This window comes from Colletotrichum destructivum, chromosome 5 (assembly GCF_034447905.1).
Source record: "Colletotrichum destructivum chromosome 5, complete sequence".
Classification (NCBI taxonomy): Eukaryota; Fungi; Ascomycota; class Sordariomycetes; order Glomerellales; family Glomerellaceae; genus Colletotrichum; species Colletotrichum destructivum.
In genome coordinates, this window is record NC_085900.1 from 207,337 (window position 1) to 229,168 (window position 21,832).

At 53.4% G+C, this 21,832-nt stretch overlaps 6 protein-coding genes across 6 annotated transcripts; 4 read left to right on the plus strand and 2 right to left on the minus strand.

Annotated features, from left to right (window-relative positions):
• Nucleotides 1–2,525: 2,525 nt before the first annotated feature.
• On the minus strand, nt 2,526–2,846 carry CDEST_07650 (uncharacterized protein; the record flags this gene model as incomplete). Its single annotated transcript, XM_062923809.1, has 1 exon — nt 2,526–2,846. The coding sequence occupies one exon, from the start codon at nt 2,844–2,846 to the stop codon at nt 2,526–2,528; it is 321 nt and encodes a 106-aa protein (XP_062779860.1).
• A 1,204-nt stretch (nt 2,847–4,050) lies between these two features.
• On the minus strand, nt 4,051–4,602 carry CDEST_07651 (uncharacterized protein; the record flags this gene model as incomplete). Its single annotated transcript, XM_062923810.1, has 1 exon — nt 4,051–4,602. The coding sequence occupies one exon, from the start codon at nt 4,600–4,602 to the stop codon at nt 4,192–4,194; it is 411 nt and encodes a 136-aa protein (XP_062779861.1). The 3' UTR covers nt 4,051–4,191.
• An 843-nt stretch (nt 4,603–5,445) lies between these two features.
• CDEST_07652 (Putative membrane transport protein) lies at nt 5,446–8,409 on the plus strand. The gene is made up of 3 exons (XM_062923811.1): nt 5,446–6,568; nt 6,624–7,983; nt 8,041–8,409. The coding sequence occupies exons 1-3, from the start codon at nt 6,301–6,303 to the stop codon at nt 8,102–8,104; spliced, it is 1,692 nt and encodes a 563-aa protein (XP_062779862.1). The 5' UTR covers nt 5,446–6,300; the 3' UTR covers nt 8,105–8,409.
• A 440-nt stretch (nt 8,410–8,849) lies between these two features.
• CDEST_07653 (Putative RNA recognition motif domain, nucleotide-binding alpha-beta plait domain superfamily) lies at nt 8,850–10,214 on the plus strand. Its single transcript, XM_062923812.1, has 3 exons — nt 8,850–9,163; nt 9,259–9,364; nt 9,421–10,214. The coding sequence occupies exons 1-3, from the start codon at nt 8,918–8,920 to the stop codon at nt 10,008–10,010; spliced, it is 942 nt and encodes a 313-aa protein (XP_062779863.1). The 5' UTR covers nt 8,850–8,917; the 3' UTR covers nt 10,011–10,214.
• Nucleotides 10,215–13,421: 3,207 nt separating this feature from the next.
• On the plus strand, nt 13,422–13,676 carry CDEST_07654 (uncharacterized protein; the record flags this gene model as incomplete). The annotated part of the gene is made up of 1 exon (XM_062923813.1): nt 13,422–13,676. One exon carries the CDS (start codon nt 13,422–13,424, stop codon nt 13,674–13,676), a length of 255 nt encoding a protein of 84 aa, XP_062779864.1.
• Nucleotides 13,677–17,083: 3,407 nt separating this feature from the next.
• Nucleotides 17,084–19,277, plus strand: CDEST_07655 (Putative FAS1 domain-containing protein). Its single transcript, XM_062923814.1, has 3 exons — nt 17,084–17,844; nt 17,964–18,011; nt 18,074–19,277. The coding sequence occupies exons 1-3, from the start codon at nt 17,710–17,712 to the stop codon at nt 19,070–19,072; spliced, it is 1,182 nt and encodes a 393-aa protein (XP_062779865.1). The 5' UTR covers nt 17,084–17,709; the 3' UTR covers nt 19,073–19,277.
• Nucleotides 19,278–21,832: the final 2,555 nt, after the last annotated feature.

Sequence of the window (21,832 nt, forward strand, 5' to 3'; positions counted from 1 at the left end):
AGAGTGATGACGTTGCTCCTAGGGAAAATGCCATTAGGGGGAAGAAAAGAAGACTTGTGGCTTGACGAGGTATATTTTCCCATGCAACCTAGCCACATCGGCCGTGCGGCCAAACACAGCACACCAGACAAGCCCGGCCCGCTAGGGGCGGGTTGAACCCCACTGACGATGCTCCTCCACGCCCATCGTGCTGGGGACCTCCCATCGGTCGAAATTTGGGAAAGCATGATTCTCGGTCCGCTAGCTTGAAGGAGGAGTATAGTGAGTGAGGTATCCAAATAACCCAAGGTATCGACGACTCGTTGCATCATATCAGACAATATACGATGTTCATGGGGGAGGGCATCCAATATGAACCTTGCATCATTCCTCATGAGCCAGATATTGGCAAGTTGGCGCCGGTGAACCAGCACAACGGTCCGCTAGATTCTCTGTTTGGTACAGAGGTACTGACGTACGGATACTCGGTATCTGGGTATTCATCTTATCTCTATGCCCCTCCCCTCCAGCGCCGGATGCTTAGCTCCGTCTGACATCATCAATTGCAAGCCATCCATCCACCTCTGTCTCTTCTAATCCCTCTCTCTCTTTCTCGCTCCCTCTTTTTTCTCTCCCGCGCGTAATCCCAAATCCGTATCGTTCCCATACAATGCGCCGTTGCAAATGTCGTGAGGTCTTGGCATTCATTTACGTGTGGAAGTAATCGACCCAAGGAATCAACGTGCGTTCACGCGCTCATCGATGGATAAACTCCCATTTCTGGGCTGTAATCAAGGCACATCGTGCTGGGCGATCCCCTCTCCTTCCCGCCGCCACCCGGTCCCTTGCCCGCCGGCTCTCGCCTCAAAGACCCTATGATGTATGCAAACTCGAAGCCAAAAGCGGCAGGAAATAAGGGTCTTCCGGCCCCCTAATCACGTTAAGACTGGCCGCGAGTCCACTCGAGTACTGGCCATTCCCTCCGGATCGTCCGCGTCGTAAATCATTGTGGCGAAATGCCGTTGAAACAAAGTAATCCAAAACACGGTATCCCATCAGGGGATGCCCTGCGCGGCTTCGGAGGAAACCCTGCAGCTCGTACACCAAGAAAAAGTCAATGGGAACTCCTACAACAACCCATTTTTACATGAATCCCTTTCTCCCCTGGCAATGTCCGATACCGATGGACTGTACTCATGGGACAATGTGTCATCTCGATACTTACCCTGTAGGCCACCGACCTCTGGCGTCATCAGCCACATGGTTTCGCCGCTCGGCTTGCACTCCGGCTCCCGCCGCGCAACGGATCGCCGCTGATCGCCTCCCTCCATTCCCTTCCCCCACATCTGTCATCTGGTTTCACCTCGGGCCCGCTGACGCTCCCTTTCTCACGCGCGCCGATCACCCTTCTGGCGGCGGGCTAACAACGACATGCTGACATGGTGAACCCGACGGCGAAGCGCATGACGGACGTTGGACTGTTATCATGGATCCAGCATCGCGCGTTGCTGGTGTTCCCCCAGCGTCAATCGATGCCCCTTGGATCGTCGCAACTGTCATCGCGGGTAGACGATGGGCGTAGACCCGACAACCTGCGTGGTAGGTGTTGCTTTCATTACGTCAAGGTCACATGTCAGCACGTGATGGGATACATGACGACAAGTCTGCTTTTCGCCATAGTCAGATATCCCAATTTCATTGTTGGGGACCGTTGGTTCTCGAAAAACGCATGTCGTCGGTCTCCGGGTTGGTTGGCGGCCTCTGTGTTTGAGCCAGACGGCCACCAACGTGTTGCTGAGAGATTGAGCATCATCGAACTTGTGTGCCTGCCATCGCACTCTGTAATTGGTACTGTCACACTTGGCGGAACAAGTCACATCCTGAGGTCGAATGAACGGAATGGGATGAGGTTTAATTCACGATGGCAACGAAACAATGGAACCAATATGCGTAATCTTTGTGAAACTAGTCGGTCCTATGTCAGCTATGAGTGGTTTGGTCAACCATGGAATCTGCGGCCCAGAATCCATTTTTTGGATGCCATGACGGTGTTGAAGAGTCCCAACCTTCATGGAGTGGTGTTTACGGGGCCGGCTCATATCGATACGTTGGCATATGGATGAGAAAGTAGCCAACACAAATCAAGAGAGCTTACTGGTTTGCTCTGCTGCCAAAGCGCTGAAAGTAGAGTATGCCTCGTTCTCACAATATCACATCGGAGGGGACGTGCTGGCACAAGTCGCGTGGAGGTGCACTGTAGTTGGCGAATCACTTTTGTGACTTCGAAGCTATCTCTGCTGGGTATCTTGGGAACTAGGTGGGAAAAATGCTTGTCTTGTCGTTCTTGTCCTACTCATCGCCTGCTCGTCCATTCGTTAGCACACCATCCGAAGGGTGAGGAGGATATGGGAAGAACCACAGGTTGCCGAGATGATTCAGGCTCATGGCTTGATTCATCCCACCTTTTCGGTGGTATCGTTGTGAATCTCCTGTCACTTCGACTGGCTGGTATTATTATTTCCGTCCTTCCGTCGTGAGAATGAGGCTTAGCGGCCTGAGTCTGGCTTCTTGACTCTGACCCAGTCTTCTTCAACGACCTGGTCGGAGGGATGAGGGTCCTCGTACGTTGCAAGCCAGCAGTCGTCGTATTCGTCGTCGTCCGTGGTGTCGAGGGGGGTAGCATGCTGAGGACGAGGACGAGGCGTGCGGCGCGGCTTGTGCTGCGTGTCGTCGGCGACGGCAGAGGCCTTGTCGGCGCCCGCTGTCATGTCAACGATATTGTCTGCGGGTTTGCCTTGTCTCGTAGTCTTGGGGGCCTTGGGGCTCTTCGACTCTTTACGGAGAGCATTCTGCTTGAGACTAGGCATCTTGAGAGTGAGTGCGGATCCTGGTGAAGTTTGTATAGCAAGTTCTGGCCGAGCAGAATGTAGCAGAGCAGTTTCGTTTCTCGCGGGCTGTTTGACTCCCTAGGTTTGTTTCCTCCAAGCTGAGAAAACGATCGTTTTGTCTTCAAACTAGGAGGGGTATTTTGTCACTGTTGGGTGTAGAGGCCGTCTTTTCATATCTCTGCTCTCGTCTTATGGTATGTCACCGTGACTGTGACTGACAGACTGAGGAGAGCGACGAATCGGTCGACAAGACAATGGTGGTTGCTTACCCAGTAGCGTTTTTATCACAGCCTGAAGAGGCCGGTCTTGGTTTATTAACAAAAGCATTCAGCAGCTAGGCTATTGTCATTGAGCAAGAGCACATATGGTCGGCTTTGAGGTCTTCCCTCAGCTGGCTGCAAAAACGGGGGAAGTGTGCCAGCTGGGGAGAAACGGAACAAACCCCTTCAAAGGGCATAACTGAAAAACACTTGTTTGTCACAATGATCCATTGCGAGATCAAGGTGATAACCACCCAGGTACCAAAAAGCATAGCCAAACATCGCCCTCCCCCCCAATATAACACAGCTGTACGATACCCCCCAAATACCCTCATACCTTTGCTTGTCGTCTTCATACTCGCTAGAGTGACGGTCTCAAAACTGTTCAGAGTATCTACACAAGAGCAATGGAGGAAACGATGTGTATGATGGTTAGCCGCCGCATAAGTTCCAGTACCCATAAGCCATCATAGTCTATGCCAAGGAGGGAAAGCGGCCTATCTGAAACGGCCATCTGGCAATGGTATGAAAATTGTCGCAACAATGAGTGAAACCAGGTCAGAAGCCAACCGTGCAACACTGCTTGTCGAGAAGAAACATCCATCGCACCTGTATCCATCTCGGAGATTTGATAAAGAGTCGTCCCAAGTGAGGGCGCCAAGCCGTCTCCGTATAGCCTCACGAAATGCTGCTCATGTCGAGACCGGACTTGGCGGGGTGGAAGATCATCCTTCCGGCAAGAGATGTCTCCCTTATCTTGCATCTGATACGATTTCAAGGGTACGTTCATGATGCGGCAATTTTAGTCGAGCAACTGAAGGCATGTACCTTGAAGGGATATCTGTGCGTAGGTTCAGTAGAACTCAGAGTTACGGTGACAGCCATGAGCAAAGTTGCATGTGAGCAGCGGGGTAATGGGATTTCACAGCCTCCCTTCGGATGCGCATTGCTGCTCGGCAAAGAGCTGGGCAAATGCAAGCGGGACTGGGCAGTCTGGAGTCATCGCGGATCGCAGTTAAGCGCCTTGAGTTGCCGGCAGGACCCTTGAGTCTCGGGAGGCAGAGCTATCGGGGCTTTTTCTGGAAACGCAGCGCAACAAGGAGGACTCGGGAAGAACAATCGCAGGGGCGGGCAGGGTGATGTGGGTAAGCTTTCGCCATGGCGCCTGGGCAATGTGGTTGGCTTGCGAATCGGAAAGCCTGCAAGGACAGGAACAGGCAAGATGGATGTCGGTTGGGGTCAAGAACTGGGCTCCGATGGATGGTGGTTGGCCGGTTGATTGTGGAATTCGCGAGCCGTATGGGTGTGTCGTGCTCGAGTTGCTGCGACCTGACCTGACCTGACCTAATCAGACAAGCTGGAAGATAGTGGTCCATGGGGAAAGGACGGTCTAATGTGCGTGCAATTAGGTGGAAGTGTACATGTGAGCGCGGGTGTCTTTCAAAGAACGGATGGTTGGCGGTTGAATGTGGCATCCCATCTGATGGATGAGGTTGTGTCAGATACGGAGTACGGTACGGATGCAACAACGTCAGACAACGGATGAATCAAGCGAGCAAAGCAGAAACGGTGGGGGGCAAAAAGGCGAATGAGGTGGAACAGCGTCGGCGGCGGTGCAGCAGGCCCAAGGCGAGGGGCCACGTCCGTCATGGGCGCGTCGCGACGTCAGGGCAATCTCATTTTTCCAGGTCGATTTGGTGCCAAGGCAAACTGCAGCACACTCGCTGCGCCCGTTGCGCCAAGAGCCCCTCCGGTGGGTAGTCTGTCAGCTTTTGTGTACCTGTATGCATAGGTTGACAAGCACATCTATTCGTTGGCAGTCCGGAATCTCCTGTGATAGCTACTTCTGTTGCTACCACCAAGAGCTTGTTAACGTGTAAAGCATGGCTGCCTCCAAAAAGTAACAAATGTCGAGCAAGCGGAGATCAAGGTGATTGACAAAAAGGCTGAACCAGACACAGCAAGAATAGCCGGGTGTGCCTTGCATGCAGAGTTTTGATGCTTGGGGGGATGTCCTAGGCCCTCCCGGCATGAATTACTATAGTACTGAGACGAATCGCTCGGCGTCATCGTGCTGCGGTCTGCTCTTCTGATTGGGCACTGAGCCACACGTAGCGCGAATGGATCCCGTTGTACCTGCCCCACTCGTCGTACTTGTACGTCAACCTACATAGTAGAGTGGCAGAGAGAAGGAGCAGGCAGGTGTAGCTCTAGTCTCGAAATGGACACTGGAAACGGATGTCTAGTCCTGCCCCCCCCTGCTCTGCTCCGCTGGCCATGATGGTGGAACTGCTGCAGTGCACCTTTCTCAGATAGGTGTCTGAGAAAGGTGACGGGTCGGGTCCCGTCTTCAACTGTGAGCTGGCGCTGGTTGGAGTGACACAATGTCGAGCCACCGTCATCCCTGGAGCGTCAACCCAGTGCGCGCCATCGCCATTTTGCGCCATGATTGCCTTTTGACCTTTTCCAGAGGTAGTGTATCTATTTCCCTGGGAGGGACCACTCGCCATTTTTCTCGCCTCGCCCTTTATCAATCAACCCGCCTCACATTACCGTGCCTAACCTTCCTCCCGTGGCTGATTTCGAACTACTGATCGGCCCCTCCAGTATCGTCCGACCGCAATTTCACCTTGTTCCTCTTACTACCCTTCTACATCGTCTTGGTCTCACTTTCAATCTTTCCACGTTTGTTCCATCGTCAACCACATTTCCGATACTGAACCCACCCGACGAACACCTCACCAAATGTCTCCCTCCGCCAGAGAATGAGAGCTTTGTCGCACACTTCTGGAAAAGGCCGAACTCTACTTTGGAGGCCCGATTCCTACCACCGATAATTCCGACGTTGCGTCTTTCTCTCTCTCTGCCTCGAGAGATATCAACAAACCACCCAACAAACAAATAGCATTTTCCACTCAATCGTGAACACGACCTGGCAGCCGTCCTATCGCGACCCTTCCGAAACCACAATCGTGCATCGCCTTGCCTGCTTGGGCTTTCTCTGGTGTCAACGCGCTGCGCCAAGCCCATCCCGAGAACTTTCCATCAGCTTTGGCCCCCTTGGACCTCCGTCCTCGACCCGGCTACATCTACCTCCGTTTTCCGCATAGTCTTTTCTCGAACTTCGCCCGACGTTGTCGATTCCCTCAGGGATAGGAATCACCATTGTCAAAATGGACCAACAGTACATGACGCCTCCGACGTCGTTTCGTCTGGCCGACATGGCCCAAGGTGCCTACGACATGCCCCTCATGGCTATGAAGAAGCCGCACGACTCCCACCCCTCCATGGGCAACTTGGTCCTCCTCGTCTTCGAAGCCGTCCTGGAGGTCGTTTGCGTTAGCTTGCCCGGTTACATTGTCGCTCGTATGGGTCACTTCGACGCCGACAAGCAGAAGTTCTTGGCCAACCTTAATGTCATGCTCTTCACGCCGTGCCTGAGTACGTGTATCGCGGATCCTTTGACCAAAAATCCTGCTAACGACCCCTCCCACAGTCTTTACCAAGCTGGCCTCTCAGCTTAATGCCGACAAGCTCCTCGATCTTGCCGTCATTCCCATCATCTTCGTCATCCAGACCCTCGTCTCGTGGCTCGTCTCTGTTGGTGTATCTCGCCTCTTTGGCTTCAATCGCCGCGCCTCCAACTTTGTCACAGCTATGGGAGTGTTTGGCAATTCCAACTCGTTGCCCATTTCCATGATTTTGTCCTTGTCGCAGACGATCAAGGGCTTGCATTGGGACAAGATTCCCGGTGATAACGATGACGAGGTTGGTGCCCGAGGCATTTTGTACCTCTTGATCTTCCAGCAACTCGGTCAGCTGGTGCGCTGGAGCTGGGGTTACCACGTGCTGCTCGCCCCTAAGGACAAGTACCCCGAGTACCAGGACGAGCGCGTCGAGGAGGGCCAGTACGCCGGGGATCGGGAGACGGCGCCTTTGCTGAATGAGTACGACGACGGCGCGACCACTTCCCGCAGATCTTCTAGTGACAATCTGTCGAATTACGAACCCGCCGGTCGCACTCCTGTTGCTAGCAGATCCAGGGCTTCGCCCGCCGACACCGAGGACGAGGACGAGGACGACTTTCCCAAGAAGGCGAGGACGACCAATGTCCTCGCTCCCCTTAACGGTAATCATCCCGTTTTCGACGGAAGTGGCGATGAGATATCGTCTTTCCCCCGCATTCTTAACACGGATGAACCCGACGTTCCCGAAGGAGTTAAGGGCTACCCTGCCCGCGTTAACAATGCCGTTGTGTCTGCTAAGCGCTCCACGTCCAACTTCGTCAAACGCCAGTACGAACACCTTCCTGCCCCTGCCAAATCGATTCTTTCGGCACTAGGCCGCTTCGCCGGCAAGCTCTACAACTTCCTTTGGGAGTTCATGAACCCACCCCTGTGGGCCATGCTCATCGCCGTCGTCGTTGCTTCCGTTCCGGCCCTGCAGAAGATTTTCTTCGAGGAGGGATCATTCGTCAAGAACAGCTTCACCGATGCCGTCCAATCAAGCGCTGGAGTCGCCGTCCCCTTGATTCTGGTTGTTCTTGGTGCCAATCTTGCGCGCAACACCCAGAAAAGTGATAAGCAGCGCGACCCCGAGGAGGATCAGATCGGAACGAAGCTTCTCGTCGCTTCTCTCGTGTGCCGCATGCTTCTGCCGACCCTCATCATGACCCCTGTCCTGGCCATCTTCGCCAAGTATGTGCCGGTCAGCATCCTGGACGATCCCATCTTCGTTATCGTCTGCTTCTTGTTGACCGGCGCGCCAAGCGCCCTTCAACTGGCACAAATCTGCCAGATCAACGAGGTCTACGAGGGTGTCATGTCGAGAATTCTGTTTCAGAGCTACGTCATCTGGTATACCACCCCCTCATTGTCCCTTTGCATTTGGCACTTCAGCTAACGTCTTTATAGGATCCTCCCATCAACCTTGATCCTCGTCATGTGCGCCTTGGAAGTCGTTGAGTGGGCTGCTTGAGTGGTCAACTATTTTCTTTTGTCATGGAGAACTCACAGTATTGAGCGCAATAATGGTACAGGTGGTTTCTGCAGTAATCATCGAGGCGTTTAGGTTATCAAGGCACACGCCGTGACCCGGGGCAAAAGCAGAACACAAATTGGCCCTTTGCCTTGTATTAACACCAGCACAAGCGAATTGGGGGCATTTCTTTCTACCAAGCATAAACGATTAAAAAAACCACCAGAGCTGATCGTTGTCCGCCCTTGGCAGTCACTAGCGATTGTATATTTGCACTAATAGGAATATAAACATGGACCTGAAAAGCATGACCCAAACCACCCGCATTCTCCGATGTATCTATTCGTGACATGCCACCAATGACTTGCGAATTTTTGCTTGTCTAAAGAACTATTTTGGAGTGGGTTAAGGAAGCGCCTCCAAGAGGAAAAGAACTGGTTCTAGAGATGAATAAATGTAAAAGATCTATTATCTGCTGGCTTCATCATATGCATTTCTCGGTCTCCATCGAACTTTTGAATGTTGAAACCCTGTACCTACCTGCAAGCCTGGCACATAGGTACTATGTACGGATACGTAGGTACATAGGCAAGTGGGGAGCAACGGCGTCGCTGCACACTGGCCCACTTTTGACCGAGCTGTCGGTGAGAAGTTCCGCCTTCACGTGACCACACGTCAATCGGGGGCCATGGCAGGAAAGAGGGTCGCGATTTTACGCCTGCCGTTTCCTTGACTTTCAGTCTCCAATCTTTATGCCAATTCGAAACCTCGAACCAAAAATTCACCTCAACATCAACAGCAACACATACGAAAATGGCTTCGACATCGAGATCGCCTTCGCGCGACCGCTACCGCTCCCGCACCCGGTCTCTGACACCGATGTCCGACCGGTCACGTTCGCCAGCCCGCCGTCGCTCATACGATTCACGCTCCCCGTCGCGTTCTAGATCACCCACGCCGCGACGAAGTGGCAGACACAGAACGGAGAGTCGCAGCCGCAGCCGCAGTCGTAGCGATAGCCGAGGACGCTCTGCGAGCCCCTCAGTGAGGACTACCAAGGTCAGACGCCCTTTTTTTCTTCCCATTCTCTTCGCACATCACGCAGGTTCTCTATTTCTTCGGAATACGTGAAGCTGACGGACGTCTTCCCATAGATTGTTGTCGAGCGTCTGACCAAAAATATCAACGTCGACCACTTGGAGGAAATCTTTGGCCAATACGGACGTATCAAAGACCTCCATCTTCCCATCAACGGAACACGTAAGTGGCCCTCATGTTCGGGCTGCAAATCCACCAAGCTGACGTTCCTTGTTCAGTTGGCACCAACCGCGGCACTGCGTACATCCTCTATGAAACCGAAGCCGATGCGGAGGAAGCCATCGCCCACATGCATGAGGCACAGCTTGATGGCACCGTAATCAACGTCTCTATCGTTCTCCCTCGACGCAAAGTTTCCCCAGCACCTCCCCAGGCCCGTCGTGGCGGAGGCTTCGATCCCAGAGGCCCTCCCCCTGGAGGTCGTGGTGGTAGAGGCGCGGGAGGGCGAGGGGCTGGCTCCTTCGGCCACAACGGCCCTCGACGAGGCGCGTCGCCCCCGCCTGGTCGATTCGGTCCCCGATCAGACACATACCGGCCTGGTTCGCCGTCGCGTTCTCCGACTCGATCCCCTGGTGCCGCTCCGCCGTCCAGGGGTGGTGGAAGCAGATATAGAAGCCGGTCCAGATCCTACTCCAGATCTCCTTCACCACCCCCGAGACGTGGCGGCGGTGGTCGAGGTAACGACCGTAACCGCCGGAGAAGGAGCCCGAGCCGAGACAGCTACGATAGCTACGACAGCCGTCGATCCCGGTCTCCAAGCCAATCCCGCGACCGTGGTGGCCGCGGAGGCGGCCGCGGATACCGATGAACGAGAGATTGAGCATGGCTTGGCGAAAATGGGGTTCTGTTATTTCACGGCGTTTGGGAGGAACGAGGAAAAGTCGGTTGGGATACCCACCTTACAATTTGCGGCGGGCGTGGGCACCTCAGTTGACCCGTAAGACCTGACCATGCCTACACGCATTCTCAGCTAATCGCATAGAGGTATGCCTAGAATACCGCTTCTTGACACATGATCTCGTCCCCTTTCGATTCGTGACGCGAATCTGCCGAGCTGAATCCGCATTGGTTCTCCATGCCCCTTCTATGCCCCCGGCCATACCCGGCTCGTAACCTATTCAATGATTAGGGGAAGTCCGCAGATGGTCGCCAAGTGACCAGTAGTGCGTATAATGCTACGAACTGCACGGCTTGTTGCTTGGGTTCTTCTAAGTTTTCCTACTAGACTGGATTATGACGAATCAGAAGGGCTGCATGGCAGATTGGTCAGTCCTATTTCGGTTCTTTTTACCTTCGCCGCAATCCTTCACCATTTGAAATCAATCCGACGAGCACAGCCTCTTTTTTTGGCTCTTCTTGGCCGTTCTCGCGATACCTCTTCTTGAGGCCGCCCTGATGCCTTCGACAGGCCTCGATCAGATTCCGAAGCCCAGGCCCACACAACGGAGAGGTCGATCCGTACTCTACTCGGCCCGGGCGGTTGAGTGGATGACAATTTAGGTGAGCTTACGCCACACCCATTGCTTCCCTGGTCACGCCTCACTGTACCTCCTACACGTTAGTAGATGAGTGAACGTAGCGTATGTTTGATGACGTCTCCAGTGTTTGTCAGTCGGGGTGCTTGCAGGTCTTCACTGTTTGATAAGCTTCCAGGTTTTGTAATCCCTAATTTCAGTCACAGATGAACCATCATCGAGGCATTAGGCAGCAGGTGGCTAGTACATCTTCCTTTGGCCAAATCGTCACATTGCTTACTTCTATCCACAACGAGACATCGACAGTGCGGCCACCAAAGCCATCATATCCGATATTGCCGTCGACGACTTGACGGATATGCACAGTACCTCAAGAAACGCCACAATTGCACGACGACTGACGAAATCTCCTCGTCTTCATGCTGGCGCAACCGCCTGAGGGGCTCGGTCTTGACCGCGCTGACAATCTATACAAAGGCGCAATCTCATTTGTCAACCAGCGTGGCCTGCGAAATATTCCCATCGTCATAGGAACCCGGCTGAGCCCATCAAGCTGACTTCGATGCTGGGATCAGTGACATAGGTCCCCTGAGGCCGGTTCGTCCACCCACGCAACACACTAACCGGTCTGGTCTTGCACAGCCAATGGCCGTCGAGCCCAGCAGATGTGGTGGCAACAGCGCCAGTACCGACAACCGGGGATAATTTGGCAGCGTCTTGGCTGTTAGTGAAACCCCTGCCTCGTTTTACCATTGTTGCCCTGGGGCCTTGACAAAAGGGCTGCATGAGCCTGCAGTAGGGGAGTGTTTTTGATGCCGGGGCGGCCGACAATGACTCCGGACGACCTTAACGTTGCTCACATTCTGCAGGAGAAGAGTCTGTCCTGGCCCAAGGAAATTTGGTTTTCCTAATCTTACGGCATCCCTTCTTTCTCATTAGCCCGCCGCTGAATGACACTGGGCTAGAGTCCGCATGCGGCGCAAGGGGGGAACTCCGCCGTCTTGAATCCCGGCCGCTGTCTTCACCATCCTGATCAAATCCCCCCACATTGTTCTCTCGGAAGGGCTGAGCTGAGCTATCCAGGCCAAACGAGGTCAAAGGAACGCATCTACCTCGATCGGCGACCTTGTAACAATGGGGTTCGCTATCCACCCAGGCTGATCGAGAAAGAAAAAAACGCTGACCGCCCTTGGTTAAGCTCCAGCATTCTACAAACTTTGTGGAACGTTGTTCGACGCTTGGTAAAGCCTCACAATCCTTCAGCCCTATGGACATACACCCTCGTCCTGCCCCAATCAGCCCCGCTGGGTGCAGAGCGTGGGATGTTGGGTGTGGGTGTGGTCAAATCCACCCCATCGGCTCTGCGCTAGACCACAAATTGCGCGTCCCTCGCTTCGACTGCCTGCTGAAGCCTAGAGACATCAACATCTTGAGCCTCTCGTCTTCCCTGACGCCTATTCGTCTATGGAGTGTCAGCGTGGCCGTGTCTCACCTCACTATCCCTCCTTCGCGGGACTACTTCTCCGGCTCGAGATTGGGTGGGATAACGTCGAGCCACACTATCCTGGCCCAGTAATCTCACATACGTCGTCCATCCGCCCACCAACCTCCTAGTTTGGGGCTGTTCCCCGAATCTGCTGCGACTCCGTGATGGCATCTTCTTGTCCTCTCTCATTACCTGTCTTCATCGATTCGTTCGGCCAACCCTGGCGTGATCACGATCCACATTTAAACACTGACGGTCACAGTCGCTCACATGACGGATCACTCGGGCGGGACTCTCACCACCCACCCCCCGTAGAACGCGGGCGAAAGTCAAGGCAGAAAACTTGTCAGAATTGGTACTGCCAGGTTGCTTACGGCTTATGGGTCAAGTGCTCTTCAACTTTCACCGAGCATCCGCTCCGGTTGAGCTCGTCGCTCGGCTTGATTGGTTTAACTCATAATAGCTTTCAGCAAGGCGTATCTCTCTCCTCTGTCCGAATCTGTCATCATTCCGCGTCGCCCATCTCACAACCTTGGGGTACTGTCAGACTCGACCCCCATCCCGGAGTAGGATGCCCCGCTCTCACGCCACGTTTGCCTATTCCTTGCTCGCGGGGGTGCCCTTCCTATCCGGGTTTCTGGGAACCCTCCCAGCAATGTGGTTGGCAGTTCCCGGTTCTTGGGAATCTCGCTGGCGGGCCGTAGGTACCCCGGCGTACCTTGCCTGGGATGTCTAGGTAGAGTCGTCAAAATAGGTATCCTATCCAACTACCCCCCTTCCACACATCGCGCGACTCTTGGCGTGGAGTCGATTTGGCTATCACGTTGTACCAGGGAGTAATATGCGAATTAAGCGCTAGGCCAGTGGCTGTTTGACGTATTTGGAAACCCAAGGTAATATGAGCTCTGTGGGCTTGGTAACATGTGGACAAGTCTTGGTCTTCTGGGCGAGATGGAGGATTACCTTGCCTGGGAATTGTCATCTCTTTCCTGTGTGTACACATGTGTCTTGAATGCAGAACCTCATGGAGGATCTGTGATGAGAGTATATATGAGCCCCGTCGTCGTTCAGTTCGTTGTCTCGGGCGACAGAACCATACCACCATCGTCATTACCGTTCTGAGCTATTATCACCGGGTGAAACCTATTTCAACGCCCTCTATTCACCAGTAGCACGCTCAAAACTCTGAATTACCTAGATACCACACAGTCACGTCCCTTTAAAGACTGCCCATCTAGAAAAAGCGCCCGCAGCCAAGATGCTCTCCCCCATCTACGCAAACCTCTTCGACAGAGATCACGTCCCAGCCTACATCTCACATGGCCACGACGACAAACAAGCAGTCTACCCAGAAACCCAACAACACGTTCCCCAAAGCAACCCCTCGCTCCCCATCGACGTGTTCGCTCTCATAAGCAAAGTCCCCTCGGCACCGCCTACACCGCCACCCCGTCCGCGTCCCGGGCCATTAGGTCCCCGCCCGGACGTTCCTACGCCTCCTCCAAGCCCGTAAAGGGCTGCGTGCTGACTGCCGGGGGACTCAAGGGGATGGATCTTGTTGGTGATTCCGAAGTCGGTCTTGCGGGTGATAATGGCCTCGTCCGCCATAGTGCTCATAGGCTCGTCGAGCTCTCCAACGTATCTGCGGAGGACCCAGCTGGCCGACGCGGCACGTCGACCGAGTAGCCGTCAAGGCTCCGGAACCCGGCTATCGCACGGCATGGTTAACTGAAAGGCTCTTTCTCTCCTTCGGAAACCAACCGGCTTCCACCTTCGCCTTAGACTCATCCATTTTCTTTCACCGACGCCTCTTCTCCGTCTCATTTGTTCCTCAGTCTCCTCTCGCTTTTTCTTTCGTTCCCTTTACTCCGACAAGACCAGATGGGATCAATACGCTCACCGAAGCGACATCGTTGCACTAGACTTACATTCTCTGCGAAGAAAATTATTGCATATTTCTTAACTTGGAAGTTGGAGGGGAGCATACATGGCAGGGAAACGCATTTACACGCATTTACACGGCCTGGGTATCATTCGTTTTCGCTTCTTCAGAGCAGGAGTTGGTGCTCGCGCATAAATACTCACGAATTCACTTTCGTTTTCAACTAATAGAGTCCAAGAAAGGCGGGCGGCCCAGGCGTGAATGCGAAACGGCATAAGCTATTGGTGGTCTGTAATGTGGTGATGATTGATGAACTATGTCGCTGTTGTTCGTACCCCGCCGACTGGCAATCTGAGAGTAAAACTGTCGCCCTTGAATGTGCCAGACTTCTTATTATGTTGCACCAAACTTTGGCCTGAACCCTAGGCATTTTCATTCCATTAGGATGGTCTCCGTTGCTTCTGATCACGTTGATGAGACCCAGCCTCCCCAGCATATACGTGTGTAGTTGAATAGCGCTTTCAAAGCAGACCTGCGCTTCGATGGGACACTTTAGAACATCGTCTCAACAGCTGCAAACAGCTATCGAAGGAGCTCTTACAAACATCCACATCTCTGTTATCAGCAACATATCGTGTTTTTCAGGCGTGGCTAGCTTGATGCTTCATCCACTATGTCACCTTTCATAGCCATGTTGTCGGCATGATCCGATATGCACAGGGAGGTATCCCAACAGCGTCGCGTTGACTGACCACGATTTAAAGCACTTTCGGATTAATGTTCGGCAGTTCACATTAGACCTGTCTCCCCGGTCTTATATTCCATGAGCGTTCATTTGCAAGGCTGTGTGGTAGTACGGGTTTGTCGAAGCGTATACAAAGCTGGGCGTAAGCTGTCTTAGAGTCGAGAGCTGAGTTTTGAGAAGAGCCTTATGGTGTCTTTCGAGTGCTTGTCTTCTGTTTCGCATATCTTCTTCGTACTCAGAACCAAAATCTATCCAATCTGCTGCTCAAATAGCATAACTATCAATCATCCATAACTGCTGTTGTCAGGAATCTCGTGATGCACGGCCGAAGTCAACATCGTTCCCAAGGCCTTCGCTCATTTTTCACTCCGCGCACCCATTAAGTCTACAAACTCCATCCCTTGGTGTACCAACGCATACAAGCAGTCCGAGATCACTTTGCCAAGGCACCTTGGAACAGAGGGTACAAAAGTCTCCTAGGTCCTCCATTCAACAAGACCGAGAACCCGCAACACAAGCCGAGAAAGTCCGAGAGAAATTTATCGCATCAATCACCAGCTCCTTCGCGTTCGTAAATTTGCTTAAATTATTCCCGTCTGCCGGGCTATCCTTGGAAGTGACCAGCCTTGGTCTGAAGGGACTCCTGCTCTCGGAGCTCGCAAATAGAATGCACCTCTGAGAAGCACTCGAGTTCGACTAGGCGTGATGCAATCTCACGGATGCAGCTCTCGCCCTCCATCTCTTACATAGACATGCTGCTTGGGCCATCGCGATCTTCTTGGTAGACACAGGACAGTGCACTGAAGCTGGCATATTGGAGAATCATGGATCTCTGGTGCGCCATAGGGAGGAAGCATAGATATCACGCAAATGGGTTCCATCGAGGAATGGAATCTTTGGAGACTGCCAAATGGGACGGCTTTAAAGACTCAGAGACGGGCCATGGATCTTTCCTCTGGTAAAGTTAGAAGACGTTAGAAGACCTCACATCTGGAAGGACCGGGAATCTACCTAGGGTAACCAGACATGACTTTGCACGTCATGGCCTTAACATGAACGAACGAGCGCCTCACCTCGTGTTCTCGGAGAAAAGTGTTTAAAAGGTTTTGAGTGAAGTTTGGGAACTTTCTCCCCATCACAACAGCAACCATTCAATTCATGAACGCTCGGGAAGCAGACCAACAAACAAAAGGGGGTATAAATAAATGACGGAGGGCATGACCCCGTCATGCATGGGAGCCATGGTCGTTGTAGCGCGTAGAAGGTAGCCATAACGCCTCTTGGCCGTCATTGACAGTTCCGGGCTTTGAAGGGGACAAACAAACCGCTGATGCTCATGACCCTCAACGTTGAGGTTGGATTAGGGCATAGCACAGACGTCCGGCTGCCACTGGCGCTGCAAATGGTATAAACAGAGCATGCCGGGCAGGGAAAAGTAGATAGCAGGGGCCAATGGTTCGCGATGAGAGGGATCAGTTCCACGGTGGTGAAAGCTGTCTGTCTGTCTGCAGCGGCCACCTTTGCCGAGCTCCAATCACCGCTAAAGCGGTATTATTGCGAATCCATGCTTCATGCACCTGCAGCTCGTGTTGGGGGAGGGCCAAGAACGCTGCGGTCTTGGCTAACTGTTGGCAACGCTGCCTGGATGGCACGGGCAACTCGTATCGGCTCGGAGTGAAAGGGAAACGCTTGGTCCGCTGTCCGTTCACTTCATCCGTGTTTTCGAATCATAGGACTTTGCAAGGGCGGGAAGGTTAATCTTATTAACTATAATTTCTGCTCCTCTTTGAAACTCAATTCACTTGGTGGTTCTTCGCCCGGTTGCTGCCGAGACACATGTTCCCTAAGAAGATGGCCCATGGCCCACAGCTAGACATGTCCGTCCACAACAACATACCACCTTAACTTGCCGCCTGTGAGTCCTGTCAGACGTTGCGGTGCCAAACGCCCTGGAAGCAACAGCTACTCTGCCTCAACTTACCAAAAGGGGCTGTCATGCCGGCCAAGATGTGTCTTATTTCTTCTTTTTCGTCGTTTCGCTTTCTCATGCAGGGCCACAATAGTCCCTTTGCAACAGAACATGCATGTCTCTCTCGCCCCTGGTATTCCCACCCAAGCACCCCCCCACCCCCCATTATGTCGGTTTCCGCCTGCCACCTACAGCAGGATAAACTCGGCTCGCCTTGCTGTCCGCAGGGGCCTGTCAAGGGAGGAGGGCGAGAAAAAGGAGGACTGTGCTTCTGTAGCGGCGCTCGCCAGACCGTTGCCATTGCCAACAGCGAACAGATATCGGTTGATGTGATTCTCGGACAACAATAGCCACATCCATGACTTCGAAATCGTCTTGCTGTGTTGGACTACGTGGATAAGGATTTGACCGTCTAGTATTCGGATACTAACAAATAGACAGCCTTGCAGCTCTCGTACCATTCTCACCTATTTTCGATGCCGCCGCGTATCAGGTGTCTAGATCGCGTGCTGACCCAGCCGCTTGCAAGACATCAATCTCGTCGCCGCCCTGGGATCAATCACCTTGTGACAGTGGTAACCCCATCATCCCCTCCGGTGGCTTTCTGCCAAGCCGATCGTCCCATCGACGTCGTCTTACCCCGGTTTTAGATGCAGAAGATCCCTTCCAGGGGCCCAGAGCTACCTGCAGGGCTCAGGGCGCTCGCTGATGGTCGAGCTGCGACGTGGCGACCTCTTCAAACAGCATTCTTTTCTTTGACGGGCCAACTCGTCTTCCGAAGCCTACCTGTTGCTACGGCTCAGTTGATACGATACCGTTAGCTTGGACCCCAATATACCCGTCTTGCGAGCCTGATAGAAAAGAGGTTATCGTCAGAGGTTACGGTGGATTTGCCTGGCCGATCGGCTCTTTCGATTTTCCCACCCAAGTACCCGTCAGAAAGCCTCAAGATGCTCTCGTCACTTCTCAAGGCTGGCGTGTTCAGCCTTCTGTCGTTGGCCGGCCTCGTTGCCGGTAAACAAGATGACCTTGGGAGCGTTCTTCAGTCCAAATCAAATCTGTCTACTTATTACAACCTGATCAAAGTGAGTAGAGTTGCCTCTGGCCGGCGTGGAGTTCGACCCTCTGTTGATGGCGAACGAGTTGCTGTGCGAACGAGATGTCGTATGATGAAGTTATCGACCCTTTGCTGACTCCTGATCAGAAATACCCCGAAGTCATTCTCAAGCTTCCCAGCTACGATGGCGTCACAGCAAGTTTTCTTGAAACTTCCAATCCCAAGAATGTAGTTCACAGGGTTAACACACTGTTCAGATCATTGCGCCATCCAACGCGGCCTTCGAGAACATTCCCGGTACCCAACTTAACGGCATCTGGAACGAGTCGGACCCCTCTATCGCCGTCCCCATCCTGGAATACCACATCCTCCAAGGCACAGTCTCGACCAGCGCTCTCGAATCGGGTCCGTCGGTCCTGCACTCCTCGCTGCTTCAGGACCCGGCCTGGACCAACGTCACTGGCGGACAGAATGTCATGGTGAACAAGCAGCCCGGCAACGTCACCGTCTTCACCTCGTCCGAGGGCATCCGTACCACCCAGGTCGAAGCTGACATCAAGTTTGCCGGCGGCCTCATCCAGGTCGTCGACAATCTCATGATTCCCCCTGCCAGGCTCGAGAACACGACCGACTCCTTCCAGCTCCCCGCCTTCCTGGGGGCGCTCTACACCGCCAGACTCCTACCCTCGCTGTCGGAGAGGAAGAACGTGACCATCTTCGCCCCGCGTAACGAGGCCTTCCAGCGCGTCGCCGGATCCCTCCGAGACCTGGACGAAGACGCTGTCCGGAACATCCTCAACTACCACGTCGTCACAGGCCGCATCCTCGCCTCGTCGGACCTCAAGAACGGCACGAACCTGACCACACTGTCCCGGCAGGATCTCAATGTCATCCGCTCTGGCAACAACCTCTTCCTCAACTCGGCACAGATCGTCCAGCCCGACATCCTCCTCGCAAATGGCATCCTTCACATCGTCGACAACGTCCTGAACCCGAACGCGGCCTCGGCGACGCCGAACCCCACCGCCGTTAGCCAGCCGCCCGTCTTCCCCGAGAGCTCGGCGTCTGGGCTGCCGTTCACGTCGGCGATTCCCTGCACCGTGAGCTGTCCCGTGACAACCACCGCGACTCCCACGGCAGCATCGACAAGGGCATCGATGACGGCCATCAGGACTGCCACGAGCCCCGGTGCCGCGGCGCGGACTGGCGTGGCTGCTGGAGCGGCTTTGCTTGCAGGATTGGCAGCGCTGACTTGATTCGGAACGGGGCCTGGTTTGCACGGATAGATCCAGGCTATGATATCACTGTAAATGTTGGAATACTGGAGCATTGAATGGATCATTTTGTAAATAGAAGCCAAACCTTGGCATGAGGAAGTGGAACACTTGGAGTGAAGAAAACAGCGCGGGCAGCCCTAAACTCTTGCCCGGTATGTCGTGCGCTCACAGAGGCCTTGATATTGTGGTTGCAATCCTCAGGCCAGTAATTGCAATGCCAACTCTGGCCATTCAAGCCAAGTCTACAATGTTTCCCTCTGTTTCACCCAGCATACTCCATTCCACTCAACTATCTCTACCTTTGTCCGGGTCTTCGCCCGCAAGCTCAAAAGGTCATGGGTTTTTTATGATGCTCCACAATCAACCAATTAAGTCTGATGGTGTAGTGGCCAACATGATACCCTCTCATTCACAGAACTTGATCAATTCGATCGGCTAGTATAAGAAATACGAAATATGCCGGTGTGAAGACCCACTTGTAGGTCGTTAACTGGGCAGGCGACTTCGGCAACCCGTTGATCAGTTTCTATGTCTTGATGAACTGTCTGAACGGAAGGATATGATTCGAACCATGTTTCCTAGGTAGGAGAATGATACCAGAGGAATAAAAACCATGAGCCTTGAATATGAAACGTATATTTGTTTCTGGTTCATGCAAGGAGAAGGCCATATTCTAAGAAGCTACAAATTGGTTTTTATAATGCTGTTACATCATGAAAGTCTGTCGAAAGCGGACAGCTCTGTTGGAAGATCAACAGATCAACTAAGTCACTGCTACTCGAGGCATGGCGGAACCTTTAAAGCTGCCGAGATATGCTCAGAATTCACTGTCTATAAGAGCGTTTTCCAAGTATTGTGTACCGCAGAAGGCATGATGTCATTTCGAGCTCTCGACGATAGGCCACGAAACTAGTTTGTCATCCAGGGCCTGATTTCTTCACGTCGATCGGTCATGGCGTGTCATTAGAAGACATACCAGACCAAAAACTGTTTAATAATCCTCCAAGTCTCAAGCAATGGGAGAAGGTGGTACGGTGACCGGGGCACATGCTCTGCCGGTGAACTCGCATCTTCAGCAACGACAAGCTCTGAAGACACAAGTTCAAATGCAACCTCACAGAACAGTAACTCAGAGGCCAAGTTGTTTAGCAACATCCCAGCAACACACATAAAGCAAGGAATACCTCCAAGAAGTGCCCCCAGGCCACAGAGGCCCATCTACTAACATCGCTATCTAAGCCTCGGCCATAACCCGCCACCTCGATCATCAGCCTCATCAAGACCCAGTTACCTTCCACACACGAACATCTTTCAAACCTCATTCCTACGCCCCAAGATCACCCAACCCCCCTACCCCTCAACCGAGGCCGCCGACGCCGCAGACCCGCGTCCCGCACCACACCAATCTCACGCCTGCCAGCTGGCCACCCTCGGCTGCATAATCAGTAGACAGTAATACGGAGACAAGAACCTGATTTCCAGGCGTGGCGGGAGAGAACGCATACCCAGCTGTCCGGCTCCAGCTCGCCTAGGGTGCTCTGCATTGCCTTGGCTACGTGTCTCAGTCCGGTCCTCATCGCCCGCCTGCCCGCGACGAGACGACCACACAGAGTTGCAGAGTGCAAGGGATGCATCTGGAGCCTTTCTCAAGTAAGCAGGGGCGAGGAGATGGCAAAGAGGTATCGAGCTTGGCACACGAGAGATGCAGACGAGCTTTGCCCCGGCCATCCACCTCAACAGTGACTCGCAGACATGACACCGTATAGTATCGACCACACCCACTCTCACTGCCTACATGGACCTCCAGATAACGAACGATGGGGCTCGCTGCTCGCAACTCTTATCCGTCCTTCTCAACTGAAACACGCACGCAGCCGGGCGAGCGAGATAACAACAAACGAAGTAGGTCGTCTCAATTGGACGACATGCGGGCACGCCGCTAGGGCCAAAGTGCAATAATACCAACGCGAGACTTGCGCAGCTTGACGTGGAGGGCAAAGGGGAAGAGGCGTCCGGGAGGGTTGGGGTTTGTCTCGTTCCATGCGGTCACCCCAAAATAAAAACGGCTACACGAGCTGCACGAGTGACTGGTTGACCAGTGATTGGGGGCAAATCGAAGCCACCGTAGAATACGAAGTGGAGGGGCAGCCCGAGGGCGGGCGGGGTTATCGAGCTTATGCAACGGCTGACTCTGCCCGCCACACCCATGATGAGGACAATGTTCATGGGTTCTCTACTCTGCAAGACCATCGAGCTTGAGAGACGGGATACAGCGTTAATTCAAGCTTGAGATGCGTGGAAGAGGCAGGCCGCAGAACATATAGATCGGGTAAGACGTACAGCCGTTTTGTTGACGTCTCGCAGTTCACAGAGACCTTGCATGGGCAAACAGAAGGACTTGGTGACATACGGATGCTTCCATCATGCAGCGGAGGCTTCATTTTGGGCACCGTATGCGGCATGACAGACAGCCCGTGGGAACAAGCTCCAGCGTTACAACCGGAGTATTGAGAAGTACCGGCTCTGCGGGTCGGGTTCAGCTGGGATTGTCGCTGCATGAACAGATATTTCCCTTGGATTTGCAAGGAAAACAGGCAGCCAGGAAGGTTACTGCAGTCTGGACTCGTTGAAATGCGAGAGCTGAAGTCCAACAAGTAGGCCATGTCCCAAATCGGGAATGCAGAGCACCCTTGGATCGCCCGACATGGCCTCATCCAGGCCTGCCATGATGCCGTATAA